Source organism: Psammomys obesus, unplaced genomic scaffold, assembly GCF_907164565.1.
Source record: "Psammomys obesus unplaced genomic scaffold, mPsaObe1.curated_primary_1811, whole genome shotgun sequence".
NCBI classification, from domain to species: domain Eukaryota; kingdom Metazoa; phylum Chordata; class Mammalia; order Rodentia; family Muridae; genus Psammomys; species Psammomys obesus.
Genome location: NW_026590061.1, coordinates 33,088 through 54,531, shown reverse-complemented (window position 1 = coordinate 54,531; position 21,444 = coordinate 33,088). Strand labels below are relative to the sequence as shown.

At 37.6% G+C, this 21,444-nt stretch overlaps 1 protein-coding gene across 3 annotated transcripts in view; it reads left to right on the top strand.

Moving 5' to 3' along the window:
* Bicd1 (BICD cargo adaptor 1) overlaps nucleotides 1–21,444 on the top strand; it is a 167,765-nt gene that overhangs the window by 122,642 nt on the left and 23,679 nt on the right. Inside the window, exons 5-8 of one of the 3 annotated variants that reach the window (XM_055605681.1) lie at nucleotides 8,618–9,712; nucleotides 13,390–13,541; nucleotides 15,298–15,615; nucleotides 16,485–16,678. In XM_055605681.1, coding sequence (XP_055461656.1) covers nucleotides 8,618–9,712; nucleotides 13,390–13,541; nucleotides 15,298–15,615; nucleotides 16,485–16,678 — 1,759 coding nt within the window. Of the gene's footprint in view, nucleotides 1–8,617; nucleotides 9,713–13,389; nucleotides 13,542–15,297; nucleotides 15,616–16,484; nucleotides 16,679–21,444 lie in introns of those variants that run through there. The other 2 variants (XM_055605679.1, XM_055605678.1) reach the window with 2 other exon arrangements.

Genomic DNA, 21,444 nt, shown 5'->3' with positions numbered 1-21,444 from the left:
ACTTCCAGTTAGACCAGCACCGTTTTTTGAAGATGCTGTCTTTTTTTCCATTGAATGGATTTGACATCTTTGTCAAAAATCAGGTGTCCATAAGTGTGTGGATTTATGTCAGGGTCTTCTATTTGATTCCATTGATCCACCAGTCTGTTTCTATGCCAGTACCATGCAGTTTTTAGAATTGTTGCTCTATAGTACAGCTTGAGATCAGGGATGGAGATACCTCCTGAAGATATTTTACTGTAGAGAATTGTTTTAGCAATTCTGGGTTTCTTGTTCCATATGAAGGTGAGAATTTTTCTTTCAAGGTCTGTAAAGAATTGTGTTGGTAATTTGATGGGAATTGCATTGAATCTGTAGATTGCTTTTGGTAAGATGGCCATTTTTACTATATTAATCCTGCCAAGCCATGAACATGGGAGATCTTTCCATCTTCTGATATCTTCTTCTAATTCTTTCTTCAGAGACTGGAAATTTTTTTCATACAAGTCTTTGACTTGCTTCGTTAGGTTCACACCAAGGAAATTTATGTCATTTGTGGCTATTGTGAAGGGTGTTGTTTCGCTAATTTCTTTCTCAGCCCTTTTGTCTTTTGTATACAGGAGTGCTACTGATTTTTTTGAGTTAATTTTGTATCCAGCCACTTTGCTGAAGGTGTTTATCAGCTGTAAGAGTTCCCTGGTAGAGCTTTTGGGGTCACTCAGGTATACTATCATATCATCTGCAAACAGTGATACTTTGACTTCTTCCTTTCCAATTTGTATCCCCTTGATCTCCTTCAATTGTCTTATTGCTCTAGCTAGGACTTCAAGAACAATGTTGAAGAGATATGGAGAGAGTGGACAGCCTTGCCTTGTCCCTGATTTCAGTGGGAATGATTTAAGTTTCTCTCTGTTTAGTTTGATGTTGGCTATAGGCTTGCTGTATATCGCCTTTACTATGCTCAGGTATGTGCCTTGTAGCCCTGATCTCTCCAATACTTTAAACATGAATGGATGTTGGATTTTGTCAAATGTCTTTTCAGCATCTAAGGAGATGATCATGTGGTTTTTCTCCTTCATTTTGTTTATGTGGTGGATCACATTGATGGATTTCCATATATTGAACCACCCCTGCTTGCCTGGGATGAAGCCTACTTGGTCGTAGTGGATATCTTTGATGTGTTCTTGGATTCGGTTTGCAAGTATTTTGTTGAGTATTTTTGCATCAATGTTCATGAGGGAGATTGGCCTGAAATTCTCTTTCTTTGTTGGGTCTTTTTGAGGTTTAGGTATTAAGGTGACTGTGGCTTCATAGAATGAGTTTGGTAGCGTTCCTTCTGTTTCTATTTTGTGGAATACTTTGAAGAGTATTGGTGTTAGCTTTTCTTTGAAGGTCTGGAAGAATTCAGCACTGAAACCATCTGGCCCTGGGCTTTTTTTGCATGGTAGACTTTTGATGATAGCTTCTATTTCCTTAGGGGATATAAGACTATTTAATTGGTTTACCTGGTCTTGATTCAGCTTTGGCATGTAGAATCGGTCGAGAAAATTGTCCATTTCATTTAGATTTTCAAATTTTGTGGCATATAGACTTTGGAAGTAAGACCTAATTATTGTTTGGATTTCTTCAGTGTCTGTGGTTATGTCCCCCTCTTCATTTCTGATTTTGTTGATTTGGATAGTTTCTCTCTGCCTTTTAGTTAGTTTGGCTAAGGGTTTCTCTATCTTGTTGATTTTCTCAAAGAACCAGCTCTTGGTTTCATTGATTATTTGAATTGTTTTATTTGTTTCTAATTTATTGATTTCAGCCCTGAGTTTGATTATTTCCAGCCGTCTACTCCTCTTTGGTGTGTCTGCTTCCTTTTTTTTCTAGGGCTTTTAAGTGAGCCATTAAGTTGCTTGAATGAGCTGTCTCGAATTTCTTGAAGGCACTTAGTGCTATGAACTTTCCTCTTAGCACTGCTTTCATTGTGTCCGATAAGTTAGGGTATGTTGTGTCTTCTTTTTCATTGAGTTCTAGGAAGACTTTAATTTCTTTCTTTATTTCTTCCCTGACCCAGCTGTCATTTAGTAACAAGTTGTTTAGTTTCCATGTGTGTGTAGGCTTTTTGCTATTTCTGTTGTTGTTGAAGTCCAGCTTTATTCCACGGTGATCAGATAGGTTACAAGGGATTATTTCAATCTTCTTGTATCTGTTGAGGCTTGCTTTGTGACCAACTATTTGGTCTATTTTGGAGAAGGTTCCACGAGGTGCTGAGAAGAAGGTAAATTCTTTTGAGTTTGGGTGAAAGGTTCTGTAGATGTCCGTGAGGTCCATTTGATTCATGACCTCTGTCAGAGTTATTGTTTCTTTGTTTAATTTCTGTTTTGTTGACCTGTCCTTTGTTGAGAGTGGGGTGTTGAAGTCTCCCACTATTAATGTCTGAGGATCTATGTGTGGTTTAAGTTTTATTAGTTTCTTTTACAAATGTGGATCCCCTACTATTTGGGGCATAGATGTTCAGGATTGTGATATCTTCCTGGTGGATTTTTCCCTTGATGAGTTTGAAGTGTCCTTCTCTATCTCTTTTGATTAATTTTTGTTGAAAATCTACTTTATTAGATATTAGAATGGCTACTCCTGCTTGCTTCTTGTGTCCATTTGCTTGGAAAACCGTCTTCCAGCCCTTTACTCTCAGGTAATGTCTATCTTTGTGATTTAGGTGTGTTTCTTGTATGCAACAGATTGATGGGTCTTGTTTACACATCCATTCTGTTAGTCTGTGTCTTTTTATTGGAGAATTGAGTCCATTGATGTTGAGAGAGATTAATGACCAGTGGCTGTTAGATCCTTTGATATTGATGTTGGCCATGGTAGAGTGTTTGTGTGTTTGGCTACTTTTTGTTTTGCTGTAATGAGGTTATTTATTTCCTGTGTTTTCTTGAAAGTATTTAGTTTTCTTGGGTTGTATTTTTCCTTCTAGTATCTTCTGTAATGTTGGATTTGTGTGTAGTTATTGTTGAAATTTGTTTTTGTCGTTGAATATCTTGTTTTCTCCGTATATGAAGACTGAGTGTTTTGCTGGGTACAGTAGCCTAGGCTGACATCTGTGTTCTCTTAGGGTCTGCATGATATCCATCCAGGCCCTTCTGGCTTTCATAGTTTCTGTTGAAAAGTCAGTTGTGATTCTGATGGGTTTGCCATTATATGTTACTTGGCCTTTTTCCCTTGCAGCTTTTAGTATTTTTTTCTTTGTTCTGTATACTTACTGTTTTGATTATTATGTGACGGGAGTATTTTCTTTTCTGGTCTAATTTATTAGGTGTTCTGTAGGCCTCTTATATTCTTATAGGCATCCCCTTTATGTTTGGGAAATTTTCTTCAATGATTTTGTTGAAAATATTTTCTGGGCCTTGGAGGAGGGAATCTTTTTTTCCCTCTATTCCTATTATTCTTAGGTTTTGTCTTTTTATGTTGTCTTAGATTTCTTGGATGGTTTTTGTCAGGAATTTTTTAGATTAATTAGTTTCTTTGATGGATACATCTATTTCTTCCATTGTATCTTCCACACTTGAGATTCTTTCTTCCATCTCTTGTAGTCTGTTGGTTATGCTTACCTCTGTAGTTCCTGTTTTCTTTCCTAGGTTCTCCCTCTCCATGATTTCCTCCATTTGTGTTTTTTTTTTAATTCTTCCAATTCTATCTTCAGATCTTGAACCACTTTTTTTATTTCCTTCACCTGTCTGACTGTATTTTTCTGTTTTTCCTTCAATTCCTTCAGCTGTTTGTTTGAACATGCCTTTGTTTCTTTTATTTCTTTCAGTGATTTAACCATTTCCTCTCTGAACACCACAAACTGTTTGGCTGCATCGCCCTGTATTTCTTTACGGATGACCATAATCTGTTTTATTATATCTTCCCCTAATTCTTTACGCATTTTATTTACTTCCTCCATTAACCTCTTCATAAGCATAGATGTAAGGTCATCTTCTTGAATTTCACTTATGTTAGGTTGTCCAAGGCTACTTGCCCCTGGATAACTGGGTTCTGGGGATGCCATATTGCTTTGCCTTTTGTTGGTTGTGCTTTTTTGCTGGCCTCTACCCATCTCTCTGTCTCAGGTGTTGTCTGTTAATTTCTGGTGCATGCTGGGTCCTGGGGCAGGGAGAATCCACTTGGCGGGGTTCTGAAGTTCTCCTCTGCTTTTTGGGTATGGTCAACTGAATGGTGGTGCTTCTCAGGAATTGTCACAGTTCACTTCAGGAGTATGGACCTGTATGGTAACTGTGGTGTTCAGGAAGGCTCTCTTCTCATCAGGAGAGGTCCTGGTGATGGCTGCTCTGCTGCTGGTTTTCTTGCTCTGAATTTAGTGAGCAGCAGCTGTTGCTCTTAAGGTGTAATTTTTGGGTGCAGCCCTCTTGAAGAACCAGGGATTCCCACAGTTTTGTCATTTTAGCTAGGGATAACTGGTTGATCCTTGGCGCAGTATCTGAGGGCTGCTGTAATGGCTCTCTGGTTTTTGTAGGTCTGAGGATGCAGCTGTGTGCCCCAGTGTCGGTACTCAATAATGGTGGCTGAGCACAGCGCTCCTGCCTGCAGTAGAAGGCTAGAGCCTAGAGTCTGCGTGAATCCAGAAAGTCTTTTAGAGCTGGGTGTCCTGAGCGTTGGACCTGATGATCCCCCCCTCCCCGCTGTGGGGTTTCCTCCTGACAGGGACACCCAGTCTTTGCTTTGGGGACAGCCTTTCTGTCTGTGATGGTGAGTAAAACCTGCAGGCACAGACTTATGTGGCTCCACCTTTCTGCCTTTCTGGGGATTGGGTGCCTGGGCATCGCCGAAACTGGCTAACTTTTCTCGAGACCTTTTCAGGGTGGTGGTATTGGCTGAGTGCTCTGAGATCAGACCAGCCGTTTCCCTCCCTGTGGGTTTGCACCCAACAGAGAAGCTCAGTCTCTGGTCCCCTGGGGCCCACAGTTCTATCTGGGGCAACGAATCAGGCATGCAGGCAGGACTCTGTGCCGGCACCTGGGTCCCCAGCTCTGGCTCTGGGCTGGCTCCTAGGTGCCCGTGGAACCTGAGTCTTTTCCAGGGGATGTCTGGGTGACCTAAGATCAGTCCCAATCGTTTCCTGCACCGTGGGGTTATCTCTCAACTGGAAATCTTAGTCTCTGATGTTGTGGTGCCCACAGTTCAGTGTGGGACAGTAATCAGAGCACGCTGGCGTGTGGCTCTGGGCTGGCGACCAAGCGCCTGGCGGAACCGGGATCTCTTCCTCAGTTTAGCTGGGTGAGTTAAAGCTGACTGAATCCCCCACTGTGGGGTATCCTCTCACCTGGGAAACACAATCACTTGTGTTTTATGGCCGCGAGTTCTGACTGCTGGTCAATGTGCCGATCCTGCTGTGCTGCTGGTCAGAATGAGAGCCATCTTGCTGAACCCCTGTTAATTTTTTTTAAAAAACTCAAAATAATGTCTCTTGCAGATGATATACAATTTTACTTTCATATCATAAATCCTTAGAATTAAACTGTCAGAGAAAATTAATACTTAATTGTTTTTAACATTTATTTATTATGTATGTATATGCCTCAGTGGATGTTTCTATCATGTGCATGCAGTGCCTGTGGTAACCAAAAGAGGGCGTTTGATGTCCTGGAACTGGTGTTATATGTAATTGTGAACCACTATGTGGTACTAGGAACTGAACCTTCAACTTCTAAAAGAGAAACCAGTGTTCTTTTTTAAAAAAATATTTTTACTATTTTTATTTATTTTACATACCAAGGGTCCCCCCTTCCTCCTCTCTTCCCAGTCCTCCTTCCTCTTTCCCTTCCCCCCAGAAAAGGAGAGCCCCTCTTCCCCTGTATTAATCTTCCCCAGCACACCAAAGCACATCAGGACTGAGCATATCCTCATCCCCGAGGCCAGGCAAGGCAGCCCTGCCAGGTGGAAGTTATCAAAAGCAGGCAATAGAGCCCATGTTAGAAACAGCCATCCCCACTCCACTCTCCAGGCAACCCATATGAAGACCGAGCAGCGCATCTGCTACATGTGTACAGGGGGCCTGGATTCAGACCATGAATGCTCCTTAGTTGATGTCTCAGTCTCTGAAAGCCCCCATGGGACTGGGCAACTTGTCTCTTTTGGTCTTCTTGTGAGGTTCCTGTTCCCTCCAGGTTCTTCCATCTTTCCCCCAACACTTCCACAGGACCCCTGGAGCAACTAAACTATCTTTCTAGTCCTAAAAAAAATATTTTAGATAAAAACTTTAAGATATACCAGTAGCCAGAATGTTTTAAACGACACTTAGTGATCAACGTAACTGTCTTTTTTATCAAGGTCTTGCAAATTTAGTCTTTAGTATCTGAGCAAATAACTTTTAGTTTCTTTATAGTTCTCCACCTGTCTACTAGATTGACACTCATTTGTTGAACTTGTAATATTTCCTCATCCTCCATATTTTCTTTTAGCATTCCTAAAATTATATATATATATATGCTCTTCTGACAACCATGCTTGTATTTTCCCCAAGTCTTTCTTTTTCATCAGTGTCTTGCTAATTCTGTGAAATGCATAATCTCTGGTTTTTAGTGGTTCTTCTGTTTCCTTTTCTTTTCTTTCTTCTTTTTTTTTTTTCTTTTTTGGTTCTTGTGTCTTTTTCCTTTAACCAAATTAACTTGAGCTTCTGTTTTAATATCATTACCATTGGGCTTATTTGGGGACACTGCTTTTTCACTTTTGCTTTTGCCTTTATTAGTAATGTTGATGGTTTTTATTTAGCACATGATTTACACAGCTCTTAATTTTCCCTCATCATGAGGTCATAGTTGAAATGATGAAAAAAGGAGTGGAATGTATTTTTCTAAGAGATTATTCTAAGTAGTTTTCTTCATAAAGGTATATGAGAATTTGGACTACCAAATATTCTTGCAAATATTTCATCTTCTTTATAACTACCATTTCCCATACAAACAATTGTAGCCTAAATTTTAATCAAATCCTGTATTTTTTTCTTCATCTTTGTCATGCTTCTTTTCAATTAAAGCCCAAATCATCAGGGCTGATCTCAAAGGTGTCATGTGCTCATCCTTTCTATATATGTACAGTTACCAGTTGTCAAGTTGTAAGACTGGATAGTCCATGAAAAATAGCTTTAACACTGTAGGTCACAGGAGGGGGGAGTCATCAGTAGCAGAAGGGTGGGGCAAAGAGAGAGAGAATAAGAATTTGAGCATCTAGTCTGCAGCGACAGCCTCAACCTCCACCATCAGATCAATACCCTCCTCATCTTTCTCAGTTGGCACCACAGCAGTTTTGGGCATTCACACTCTAGAGTTGTGTCTGTCTTTCTCCTTCCAGATTTGAGATCTGCATCTTTCTCTAGGTATCATTGTATCATACTTCCTGAGTGCAATCCAGCAGCTGAGGAGACAGCCTCCTTCCTAATAAGAAATGTGCTTATTTTTCTTTTGTTTTTTTTTACATGAGTCATATGTTTTCATTAAATATAAATGCATTCATTAAAAACAAGCCATCAGCAAAATAATTTTTATCACATATAACACTATTGGTAGTTATCATATACTGTATATTTTTAGTAGTATTTTATAAATACAACATTCAGGAAAAATTAAAATTCCAAGCTCCAAATATAAGGTGAAACAATGGGTAAAGAATCAACAACTATTGTTAGTCACTACAGAAGAACACAATCAACAGTCTACACAGATGGAGTTTAAAATAATGACACTCAAACTGTGGTCATTTTAAGCTTTGAAGTACCTTAAATTTACTTCAGAGAAAGACTTAAATAGTTCAAGCAACTATTTATTGAAATCCAAGTACAATTTAAGGTACTCCAAACTCCAATATTGTTTAGGGGCAGAGTTGAATATATATATATATATTTTTTTCTATCTATCTATCTATCTATCTATCTATCTATCTATCTATCTATCATTTATCTGTTTATAAATCTGTGTAAAATTTGGGTACCATTCTGTATTGAATTGATTCTAAACTACATAGAACATAAAGGGGAGAACACATGTTCTGTTAATTTTTTTCAGTAGTTTCTATAATGAAGAAACTGGTAGATTTTAGAAAATGCTATGTTAAATACAAACAAATTATAAAACAGACTCCAAACTGTTCTAAACACATTATCTCATTTATCAAGACATTGCATTCCTAAAACAAGCTTGAGAGACATCCAGTATATTTTGTTTTAATTAAACTTTATAAAAAGGCTTTTCCTGAAGAAAAGGCTATTTGGAAAAAGCTTCAGTTTATTTAAATAGTGCTTAAACTTTAGAGAAAATTCATTTAGTTTTCAAAGAAAAAAAAAACACAGAATTCCTCAAATGCATTTTTTTTTTACTGAACTAATAATGTCAACACTATAATATTGAGATTATTTCCATTTCCTTTAAAAAAATTTCAAATACTTTGGCTTCCTTCAAATTCCATATTATGAATTAGAAATTTTTACATTGACTTAGAAAAATCTCAAATAAGAAAACTTTTGAATTTAATTTGAAATAATGGAAGTATTGGCTGTGCTGTGGGCATTTTAAATGTATACATGTCTTTCCGACTGCATTGAATTCATTATTGGCTTTGCACTGAAGTTATTCAGATATTGTCTTCTTCATTGCAGGTAGAACGGGAAAAAGCCATTCTTCTGGCCAACCTCCAGGAGTCACAAACTCAGCTAGAACATACCAAGGGGGCACTGACAGAGCAACATGAGCAGGTGCACCGGCTCACAGAGCATGTCAATGCCATGAGGGGCCTTCAGAACAATAAGGAGCTAAAGGCTGAGCTAGATGGTGAGAAGGGCCAGAACTCAGCAGAGGAGGCTCATGACTATGAGGTGGACATCAATGGCTTAGAGATTCTTGAGTGCAAATATAGAGTGGCTGTCACTGAGGTCATTGATTTGAAAGCAGAAATTAAGGCCTTAAAAGAGAAATATAATAAATCTGTTGAAAATTATACAGAAGAAAAGACCAAATATGAGAGTAAGATCCAAATGTATGATGAGCAAGTGACAAGCCTTGAGAAGACATCTAAGGAGAGTGGCGAGAAGATGGCCCACATGGAGAAGGAGTTGCGAAAGATGACTGGCATAGCCAACGAAAATCACAATACCCTCAATACAGCCCAGGATGAGTTAGTTACATTTAGTGAGGAACTAGCCCAGCTTTACCACCATGTGTGTCTATGTAATAATGAAACCCCCAACAGGGTCATGTTGGACTACTATAGGCAAAGCAGAGTTACCAGAAGTGGCAGCCTCAAGGGGCCTGATGATCCCAGAGGGCTTTTGTCTCCAAGATTATCCAGGAGGGGTGTGTCATCTCCAGTAGAATCAAAGACATCATGTGAACCAGTTTTAAAAGAAAACACAGACACTAGCAAAGAGCCAAGTCCAACTAAGACTCCCACAATCTCTCCTGTTATTACTGCCCCACCATCATCTCCAGTTTTGGATACAAGTGATATCCGCAAAGAGCCAATGAATATCTACAACCTCAACGCCATAATCCGGGACCAAATCAAGCATCTGCAGAAAGCAGTGGACAGGTCCTTACAGCTATCTCGTCAAAGAGCAGCAGCCCGAGAGTTGGCCCCCATGATCGATAAGGACAAGGAAGCCTTAATGGAAGAGATTCTCAAGCTGAAGTCCTTGTTGAGCACTAAACGGGAGCAGATTGCCACACTGAGGGCAGTGCTGAAAGCCAATAAACAGGTAATATGCTTTTGCTGATGAAGCATACTAGTAAAAGCCTTCTTCACCAATTTATTTCCTTAATTTTGTTGAATTTTTAGTGCCGAGATAAACATTCAAATTTTTGACCAATAGAGCATCAAAGCAAAGTACATTCCAATGCCAATCAAAATATAGTTTTATTTTAAAGTGTGTAAGGGACCAGTGAGATAGCTTAGTGATAAAGGCACTTGCTGCCAAGCCTAACGACCTGTGTTCAATCCTCAGAATCCATATGGTGGAAGAAAAGAACCGTCTCCCACAAGTTGTTTCTGTCATAAATGGCTATGATGATACTCATATTCTCTCTCTTGCATAGAAAATAATAAATAAATAAAATACTATAACAATTTGAAGTGATTAGGATAGAACAACAGTTCTATCCTAACAGTTGTGCCCAGCTAGGTAGCAGGTGGTGAGGAAGGTAAAGCAGTAATTTACCAGCTACAGGTAAATCCCAGAGACCCAGGTAGTGATAATTAGAACCCTGGAAACAGCTCATGGGGGTTGTGGGAGAGGCTAACCTAGGGAGATAAGGGAGAGGGAGACTAACCCTGAGCCTGCAAATGGGAAATCAGTACAGACAGTACAGATAGGAGTCTGACGGGCAATAGCTAGATCCAACTTTAGAAATGGAGATTCAACTCCAAGACCCATCTGCTAGGACTGTGGCAAGATGGAAACTTGGTGTTTTGTCTTTCATTTTAGATTCAAACAAATAAGACTTAGTAACCAAATAATAAAGTAATGGCATCAAGGACGAAGGACAATATAGCTGTGGGGATCTGAGTGATGTAAACAGAAGGAGAGTTTTACCAACAAATGAAGAAGTTTAGAACTATGAGGGAGAGAGGGAGAGAAGAACAGGGAGAGAGGGAGGGAGGAAGAAAAGGAAGGAGGGCGAGAGAGAGAAACACCTCCAGATCCTAAAGTCCAGCTGTGTCATTGACCATATATCTGAACTTTTGTGTATAGTTAACTGTTAGTTTACTTGGGTCAGAACTAAAACATTAGAGTTTTCCTTAAATACAGGTCATGTCCCTCTGTAATAAGGATATTTCAATATGTACCTACCTGACATTCTTTGATGACTGATTTGTTTTCTATTCTTGAGTTTTACCTGAGTGCAGGTGTCCTTGCATATACACTGGAAAATAATACAGTTTATCTGAAAAATATACCTATTTGAGAGGAGTGTTGAACAAATATTGGTGTCGATGCAGCAACATATCTTTTCTTTTCTTTTTTTTTTTAAGATTTATTTATTATGTTTATAGTGTCCTGCCTGCATGTGTGCCTACACACCAGAAGAGGGCATCAGATCCTGTTATAGATGGTTGTGGGCCACCATGTGGTTGCTGGGTATTGAACTTGGGACCTCTGGAAGAGCAGCCAGTGCTCTTAACCGCTGAGCCATCTCTCCAGCCAACGTATCTTTTCTTGCAAACACAGGAAATGCCAGTGAATAGTAGAGTGTGGGGGTACAAGCTCTTTAGAGAATGAAGATTCACTTCTTTTTCAGTGTTTTATTTTACTCAGATCTGACTAAAACCACACCAATATGTAATCTAATTTCTATTCTTCATCATTTGTCTCCACGAATCCATTTATACAAATTAGATGTCTGTATCACAAGCAAGAATACTGTTTACAATATCATGATGTTTTATATAAACTTAAGGGAAAATAGGACTTTCTTTTGTATCATCACCTTAAGGAAATAGAAATTGTTGGGGAGTGAAGAAATTATGAGAAATTTGACTTCTCTTTAAAATCAGTAAAAAGATTATTGATGTAACTGCTATAATTCAAATACTGTACAATGTGGAGTGGTCATGAATAACTTATATGTTAGGTCTGACTCATGTAACTTCTTTCAAAGACATAATTTTCTAGTATATTCTCAGCCAAGACAATCAGATAAATTTCCTGACTTCTTTCTGAGGGTTAAATATTAGCAACACAGAAATCTAGATTTTTTTAAAATGTGAAGATGCTTAATTGAAAAGGCAAGGCCTAACTTATGAATAAGCATTCATGTGGGACACAAAATGTTACTAGTAATCTACTGTGGATTTAATATATGTCTTTAAGTACTTATATGACAGAATATTTAAGGCATTTTAGGTTGTTATAAACAGTGCTATAGGATTTCAGAAGAGTTCAGAGCATGGCTAGTAGAATGTATATTTCCACAGTGCACTAATTAGAGCCATGACTTGTAATGGGTTATTAAGTTATGTGGAAATATTTCTTGCTGTATATTTGGTTACTCATTTAAATAATGTTGAACAACTGCTGTTGATTGTTATGGTACTTATGTGCCATTAATATTTCCAGGTATCAAAAAGATGACATCAGTTAGATACGGGCATTGTGGAAAGTTAATTATTAAGGCAATGTGAAAATTCTATAGTTTGGGAAAAAGGGGGATTATTTTGTTTTGAAAAAGGCATGATGTATTCTCTATGAATCTTGTCTTATAATTTAGGATCTTTTTCCCAGAAGCATAATGTCTTTTTATGGAATACGGTAGTTGTTTTAAAGTACCAGCTATGTACTTGGTTGTGTCAGATGTGAAGATTCAACAATAAATTCTTGGTCCCTGCCTTTCAGAAGGTGACTCACAATTAGTGATGTTACATATTTTGTATTCAACTTGCAGAAATATTGTGTGGAACAACTAATGTCTCCTACAGGAATCAACAAAGGTTTTCCAGAGCAATTATAATTAAACTTGCTCTTAAAGGATAAAAAACAATTCTATGGGAAGAAGAAATATTTCAGACAAAAGAACAGGCGGTAGAAAGAGGCAAGAGTGTTAGACACAGGGTGTTATGTGCCTATCTTGCATTGTGCCTCCAACAGGCAGTTTCTAAACATTTGCTGATGGCACCCATTGACTCAGCTGATGTGGTTTTTAATCTCCTACTGTGCTAGGCTAGCTCTTGATTTGAAACAGTACTCATTCAAGGAACTTCAGAAATGCTCCAATCCCAAATTCAGACAACTGTCTTTATCCATTCAACATTTTGCACACTCTCTTTTTCTCTTTGTGATACACTCATACACACAAAGAAATAATTTGACCATAATTCATTGCTTTGAGCAAGTTTTATTTAAAAGTTTAAGAAATGCTTGATTCCTTGTCACTTCTTTGACTTGAACATGTAGTTCATTATATACTCCTGTCATAAGTTACACTGGTTTACATCTTTTGTGTAAGATTTAAGAACTTACATAAAAGAACCCACAGAACACAGGAGACATAAAGTATTTGATTTCTCACATATTTTATTTGGAATTAGTGCTTCTTTAATAACTTCTTCATAACATCCTTCATGTTTAAGATTTTATCTTGGCTCTCTAAATCTCTGAAAATACACCTTCAATAACTAGCATGAAGCATTTACTAAACTACTGTCATCGTCCTGGCTTCTGATACTTACTGTCTCATATCAGGCTTTAAAGACGATTTAACATTATTGAATTATGAAATGATTTAACATTAAAGAAAATGTCCCAGTGCCCAGTGTATACATATCATTATGCAAAACCTCAATTAACCAATTTTTGTTTTCATTCATTTTGGCGTAAAGAAATGTGTGGAACAGGTTTTTCTGGTGTGAGGTGGTAAGTGTTGTGGTTTTGTGCTTCAGACAGCTGAGGTGGCTTTAGCTAATCTGAAGAACAAATATGAAAACGAGAAGGCTATGGTGACTGAAACAATGACAAAACTGAGGAACGAGCTGAAGGCTTTGAAAGAAGACGCTGCAACTTTCTCATCCCTGAGAGCAATGTTTGCAACAAGGTAACTTTTCTCCCTAAAATTGACTATTTCACAGGGGAAGAGCGCTGCTGAAACTCATGAATGAATGTATTTGGTTTGCATGAAGAAAATGATGAGCTACCTCACTGACAAATCTAGGATTAGAAATTTGTTTTTAGAATCATGGTCACATGTGACTGAATTTCACGGACAGGGCAAAGGGAAACAGACTGTGGGGCTGCAGAGGCTCTGGCAGGAATTGACTTCTGGATTTCCCACAAAATTCAGTGGCATTTAGAATATATGAGGGCAGGACAAAGACTGGGGAGGGAGACAAGGTCCCCTTTTTTGATGAAAGAAATCAGGATAATTTCAGAATTAAGAGAACACATTTTCTCTTTGAGAAGGAAATTTAAAGCGTTTAAACCATTTAAATGCTCAGTTTGGCTTATGTTTTAGTTATTACTCTCTTGCAGTACATTTTCACAGATATTTATTTCTTTCAAGTATAGTAATTACCTAACTTTATATTTTAAAAATATTTTTATGTTACCAAAAAGAATTAATTCAAGGTCCTGGAATTCGTTTTGTTTTTCAGTGAGCTCTGATTTTTCTCATGATCTCCATAGCCCCAGTCTTGACATTCAGGGTTAAGGGAAATGGACATAATGTATTTCAATTACAGTATTTCAATTACAGTTCCTGTTTTTCTCCTGCATAATACCTCTAACTTGTGCTGATTTCAGTTTGTACAATATATTTTGGATAATTCTCTGAGCTAATCAGCTATCTGCTAGTACAAGAAGAATGACTTACTACTATCTTAAACTCAGCAGAAATTCAGTGTGAGTTTTTTCCCCTCACCCTTCATGCAAATGTATGTGGATGGACTCGGGTTTCAATTTTAGTGGGGAAATAGCACAGAGCTTGTCTTTATGCTTTAGCAGAAATATGAAGCTGGACAAAGATGTTCCCAATGACCTGCTGTACCTGAACCAGACTTTTAAAAATCTTGATTTTTTTTTTTAACAACTCACTGCTTTATTATTTGGTTGAAAACTCATTGAAATTTTGGTTTTTTACTTGGGGGAAATTGGCCATATTGAAAACATTTCTGCCATTTAAAACTAAGTCTATAAATACAGATAAAGGAGGAACTGTTGTTTATTATTATTATTATTTTGATATAGCATATATACTGTAGGTATAACATGTAACAAAATTTTTGCAAAGGATACAATGTCATATAATAAAGATAGTAATTATAATATACCTAAAGTAGTGGCAGATATTATGTGAAATTGTATTATCACCACAAAACAGCCTCCATAATAACTGTCCTTGAGTTTATGCTGCTTATGAAGTTCATTGTGAAACTGAACCACCAATTACTGAACATGGTCTATTGTTTCCAGTTGTCTATTATTATTGAGTATTTCCATTCTACTGCTGGGAAGATCAGTGCTCTAAATTCCAGTCTAACTTATTATAATAGTTCCCTTTATTTATGGGGACTATATCTCAAGACCCCCCTCCCGAGTGGATGCCTGAAACCACTAGTGACAAACCCTGTAGATGACTATGCTAACCTTTTATGTAGATGTCCCTGATGACACTCAAATAACATTATAATATAATATTGGCACATAATCATTCTAACATTACTGTATACTAAAATTTTGAGACTACAATGGACGTCAATGCCAGGGCTGCGCGTAAGAGAGGAATACCTTTCTAGTTAAGTTCCAGCTTAGCTCTACCCAGATTTCTTCCTCACCTCTTTCTGCTTGGGTTCCAGATGTGATGAATATGTCACACAGTTGGATGAGATGCAGAGACAGTTAGCAGCTGCAGAGGATGAGAAGAAGACTCTAAACACATTATTGCGAATGGCTATCCAGCAAAAGCTCGCCCTGACACAGAGGCTGGAGGACTTAGAGTTTGACCATGAACAGTCCCGACGCAGCAAAGGCAAACTTGGAAAGAGCAAGATCGGCAGCCCTAAAGTAAGTGGGGAGGCGCCAGCCACCGTGCCTACCGTAGACACTTACCTCCTGCATAGTCAGGGCCCACAGATACCCACCATTCGGGTCAGCAGTGGCACTCAGAGGAAAAGGTATGCATGCAGCTATTGTCATAGTGTGATACAGTGGACAGGTTTTAGTTGACTGCAAAAATTTATGTGCTTACGTTGTGTAGTACGGAGAAAGAGAAGGAAAAGAAAAAATGAAAGCTGCTAATGGCCCTTGCTAATGCTGGTCTTTCTGCCACCCCATCCACACATACTGATTAACCATAACATTATTTTCAAGTGTCCGTTAATGTTTTTGCTGCTGTTTGTGTGTGTAAATATATATCTCCCTAGCCTCCAACCTAAAAATGGGTAGATAAAGATGGATATTAAAAATGAAGCTCATTTGTCATTTTTTTTCTGTCATGGGGCAAAGATATGAGTTTGTTCTCTTAGGGGAACGCTTGTCCATAAGACTAAAACTGATGACTATTTGAAAGGTTGTGGTTATATTTCATAAAATGGAATAGAATACATGTAGTTCTTTCCTTTAAAGTTTTTGACCCTTTTTTCACATGTTAATATTGTTCAAAACCCACTTTTAAGGATTTTAGTGATGTGGCTTTGTGATCTTTTATTACATTCTGGTTGTTGAGTTACTTGCCCTGTTTTCAGTTAATATAGTTAAAGTTGTTCTTTTGAGGAGCTTTCATTTAAGAATCAAATAATACATATATTTTCTATCTGTGGTTCAAACTGTCTATAATAAATTTCTATTTCAGTATTCAGAGTAGTTTCCAGAAAGGATTGTAACCTGATATGGAAACTAAAGAATTACAAAAAGTATTGATTTTCATATTTAAAAGATGATTAAATGCCGATATAAATAATGTTGTCACTGGTGAGGTGTTGAAAGGTAATTAAAGTAAAACTTTTTTGTTTCCTATATGTATTTTTCTTGGATCTCCTGCAAGACAATTTTCACCTTCCCTTTGTGATCAGAGTCGTCCCAGGACTTCAGGGGCTTCCTACCTACAGAGTTTATTAAGCGTTCCCCCTGATCCCACCTCCACAGAATCATTTCTTCTGAAGGGTTCCCCTTCCATGAGTGAACTCATCCAAGGGCATCGGCTCAGCAAGGAAAAAAGGTTAACCGTGGCTCCACCAGGTAAACACTTTTTCCTTGGGTGCATGTGATGCAAATGGCAGTGAATAGACAGCTCTCTTCTCCCTAGTCCATCTTGCAAGTTGAACTATATTGACACGGGACTTCCACCACTGAAGTGAAAGATCCTTTTAGTTACCTTCCTGTTTTCTCCTTCCACAGTCAGATACCAGGCATGTCTCAGGAATCTCCAGGAGTTTCTTTCCAGTGGCCTAGGAAGGAGAGGAGGGTTGGAAGGATGGGTTAGGCAAAGAGAAGTGAGCAGCAGGTACAACACAGGACATGTACACATCTGTCTACAGTTCTGTAGTTCATAGCTGTCCCATCTTAGTTTTTGTTTCCTCTTAACATTTTCAAAGTAAATTCAGCAGATGGAGTCATATTTATAACAAGCTTCTAGGGATAATTTCTTTTTTGTAGTGATTCAGAACGCCCAAATCCTTGATGGTTCTACTCCTTTGGAACATTCAGGTTTTCATATCATGTTCCTGAAGTGACACTTCTTTGATGCTTGTCAGTTTGCTGCAGTTTGCTTTAGCTTTATGGTTTTTGACCTTTTCTTAAATAAAAATGTGGTTTATGCCTCATCCAGTAAATCCAGACTGTCCCTTGTAAAGTCCCCACACAGATCAGAGGTGGAAAACAAGTCCATGAAACAAAATAAGCACAAGGACAATCATTACTTGTCTTTTGCAGAAAATATAATCCTCAACTGAGCTAACATAGTTGCTAGCAGCTACAAGATCAGGAATTTCACATGAACATCTGTATTTCTGGCCACTTTTGAAAGACATTTGGATATGTGGCAGCTCTAGGCCAGGTCTGTATTCATGTCTGTCAGCTGTGCTGTCAGACAAAGTAGGTTCTACATATTGTCATAGCCCCTACCACTTCCTAATGATTATACCCAGCTTTCTGTTCTCGTTCCTCCACCTAACCTCTGAGACTGCCAACTTGCCAAATTTCATCTAAATTTTTTAAACTTCAAATTTATCTTCATTCCTCTTTGAAACCCCAGCCTTTGTGTCTCTAATTATTTTCTTTTCTGATTTATGCTGCATACTGATTAGGATTAATTATGTGGTCTAGGAGACTGGAGAGATGGGTCAGTGGTTAAGAGCACTTGTTGGTCTTGCAGAGAACCTGGGTTCATTTCCCAGCATCCCACAGTAGTTAGTTGATAACCATCTGTAACTCCAGATCCAAGGGACCAGACACCCTCTTCTTCCATGAATACCAAGCAGGCACATGGTTCACATACATATATGCAGGCAAAATATACATAAAAATAAATAAATGTAATACAAAAAATCAAAAATGCAATCTTATATTGTACAGTAAATGTTTAATTTTTAAGAATATTTGAGGAACTAAGTAATGATCTAAAATGGCATAATAGCTAGAATTCATATACTCACGCATAAGTTGCACAGATACACACATGTACATACCTATACATATGCACGTCTATACACACATCCACATATACACACCTATACACAAACACAAATAAGTAATTATTCTTCTAAGTATTTCTCATAACCTACTTTCTGTTGTTTTATACACTTTTAGAAAGCACTTGAAGTATTCTTTGAGCTGCCAAAGTGGTGATGATTTATCAGGGTACCTAATGTGGGTACCTCATAAAAATCTTTCTAGCTTTTCAAATGGACTTACTAGTACTGCCTTAATAGAAAATAACTGATAAATAATAACTATTACATTTAAGTATTAGGTAACATACTAATAAAATTTAATGTTAATGAATATTAACAGCAACTATTTTCATTATTGTATGGCTATTTGCTCCTTATGCCCATTAATGTCATTAAATTTATATCATTATATTTATATCATTATAATTACATTGTAGACGCTATTAATATCATCTCATAAACTTTTATGTTGATACTTAGTTTTACTTTTAAGATCAATTATTTTGTCTTTCAGGATTTATTTTTATTATTTTAAAATTATGTATGTGTGCACCTGAGTGTAGATACCTTAGAGGTCAGAACAGGACATTTAGATCCCCTGCAGCTAGAGTTACTGATGGTTGTGAGCCTCCCAACATGAATGCTGGGAACTGAACTTAGGTATTCTGAAAGAGCAGTGTGCACTCTTACCACTGAGCCATTTCTCCATTTCTTTGTACTGTATTTTTATTTCATATGCTATTATCACATCCATCATTATTTTCACTTTTATCTATTATCTTGTATATGTGGGATGCTGCTTGGCATAGCTTCATGCTTTCAACTTCTCATCTTTTTGGTCTTTGTCTCGGAAGTAAGATGATGGGTTAAAAGTTGAATATTGTTATGATTTTTGCTCCATTTTGGTGTTGCTTTAGAAAAGTTTTATTATTCTATCTGCCCTATGAAACTGTTCACACATTCTAATTGTTAATACTTTACACACTCTGTAATACCTTCAGCTCTGATATACTTAGCATACATTGGTGAAAATACCATTACACGGTCTTAAATTCTTTAATTTTGAGAAACTGGAAAATATCATTAGATATTAATACTACACACAAGATCGAAGCTATAAATACCATGGAATTCAGAATCATCAATAGATCTAAAAGTTGTTTTCATGATAATTTAACATTTTATCACTCTGTGTTTCTAGCTATTTATTTGAAATTAAAATATGAGAGATGGGGAGGTAGAGGCATGTGGATCTCTGTGAGTTCAAGGGCAACCTGGTCTACAAAGTGATTTTCAGGACAGCTAGGGATGTTACACAGAGAAACACTGACTCAGGGGGGAAAATGAGGAGGAGGAGGAGGGAGAGGTTGGAGAAAAAAAGTAAACTGTTATAAACTGAGGAATAATTTCTGTTATATATTAGGAAACTAACCACTTTGTTTATTTATTAATAATTTCTTATTTATGTGTATGAATGTTTCACTTGCATATATGCCTGTGTACTCCATCATGCCTAGTGTAGGCCTTGAAGCTAGAAGAAGGGGTAAGATCTCCTCTTACTATAGTTACAGATGCTTGTGCACTGCCATGTGGATACAGGGGATCAAATCCTGGTCCTCTGGAAGAGCAGTTATCTACCTAGCCCCCAAATAGACCAGTTTCAGCCTTAATAAATTCTTATCAAATCAATATTTTCTAAAATATTCTGGCTAGGAGAATTACTGTAGAAATTAATCATACACACCAAGCATAGTTTCCAGAAATATATACTTTATTAACAGTATATCTTAATTTTATTAATGTAAATTATTGTTTGAGACATTTATTTAGTTTTTATTCGTGGTTTTAGTATTAATTATTGACTATTATAAAATTTCTGAGAGCAATATATATTTATCATTCTTAAGAAACAGTCCCCTAGTTTAAAAAAGCTTGCTAATCACTTTGTAAAATACATTTTAACATATTTTAAATGTTAAAATAAAATTTTAACATATTTTATTTTAATAAACAGATAAAGAAATTTATTTTTCTGTTTTTGGGGAGAATTCTGGCCTTACCTGTGACTCTGGTTCAGCTTTAACCAAATCTGCTCCTGAAATCTCATAGCTTCTCATAGTGGGTTTTTGGTTTGTTTGGTTTTTTTGCTTATTTGTTTTGATTTTATGTGTTTAGGTGTTTTGTTTGCATATATGTAAATCCACCATATGTATGCAGTACCTGAGGAGGTTAGAATAGGGTGTCAGCTGCTCAAGTACACAACAAGGACATTTGCTCAACCATGTTCATAGCAGCTTTTTTCATAATAGCAGAACCTGGAAAAAACCCAGATGTCCCTCAGCGGAGGAATGGATACGGAAATTGTGGTACATTTACACAATGGAATACTACTCAGCAATTAAAAACAAGGAAATCATGAAATTTGCAGGCAAATGGTGGGATCTAGAAAAGATCATCCTGAGTGAGGTATCCCAGACGCAGAAAGACACACATGGTATATATTCACTTATAAGTAGATACTAGACATATAATATAGGATAAACCTACACAAACCTATACACCTAAAGAAACCAAGCAAGAAGGAGAACCCTGGGTAAGATGATCAATCCTCACTCAGAAAGACAAACAGGATGGACATTGGAAGAAGAAGAAAACAGGAAACAGGACAAGAGCCTACCACAGAGGGCCTCTGAAAGACTCATAACCAAACTTTGGGCAGAACACAGGGAATCTTAGGAAAGAAGGGGGAGATAGTAAGACCCAGAGAGGACAGGAGCTCCACAAGGAGAGCAACAGTGCCAAAATATCTGGGCACAGTCTTTTCTGAGACTGATACTCCAACCAAGGACCATTCATGGATATTACCTAGAGCCCCTGTTCAGACGTAGCCCATGACAGCTCAGTATCCTAATGGTTTTTCTAGTAATGGGAACAGGGACTATCACTGACATGAACTCAGTGGTTAGCTCTTTGACCGTGTCCTCCTTAGGGGTAAGCAGCCTTGCCAGGCCACAGAGGAGGACAATGCAGCCAGTCCTGATGAGACCTAATAAGCTAGGGTCAGGTGGAAGGGGAGGAGGACTTCCCCTATCAGTGGACTTGGAGAGGGGCATGGGAGGAGATGAGGGAGGGAGGGAATGAGGGAGGGGGCTACAGATGGGATACAAAGTGAATAAACTGTAATTAATATAAAAATATAAAAATAATATAAAAAATTAAAAAAAGATTAGGGTGTCATATCCCCTGGTATAGGATTTACAGACTGTGGTGAGCTTGCCATATGGTTGCTGGGAATCGAATTCAGATCCTCTTTCAAGAGCAGCAACTGGTATT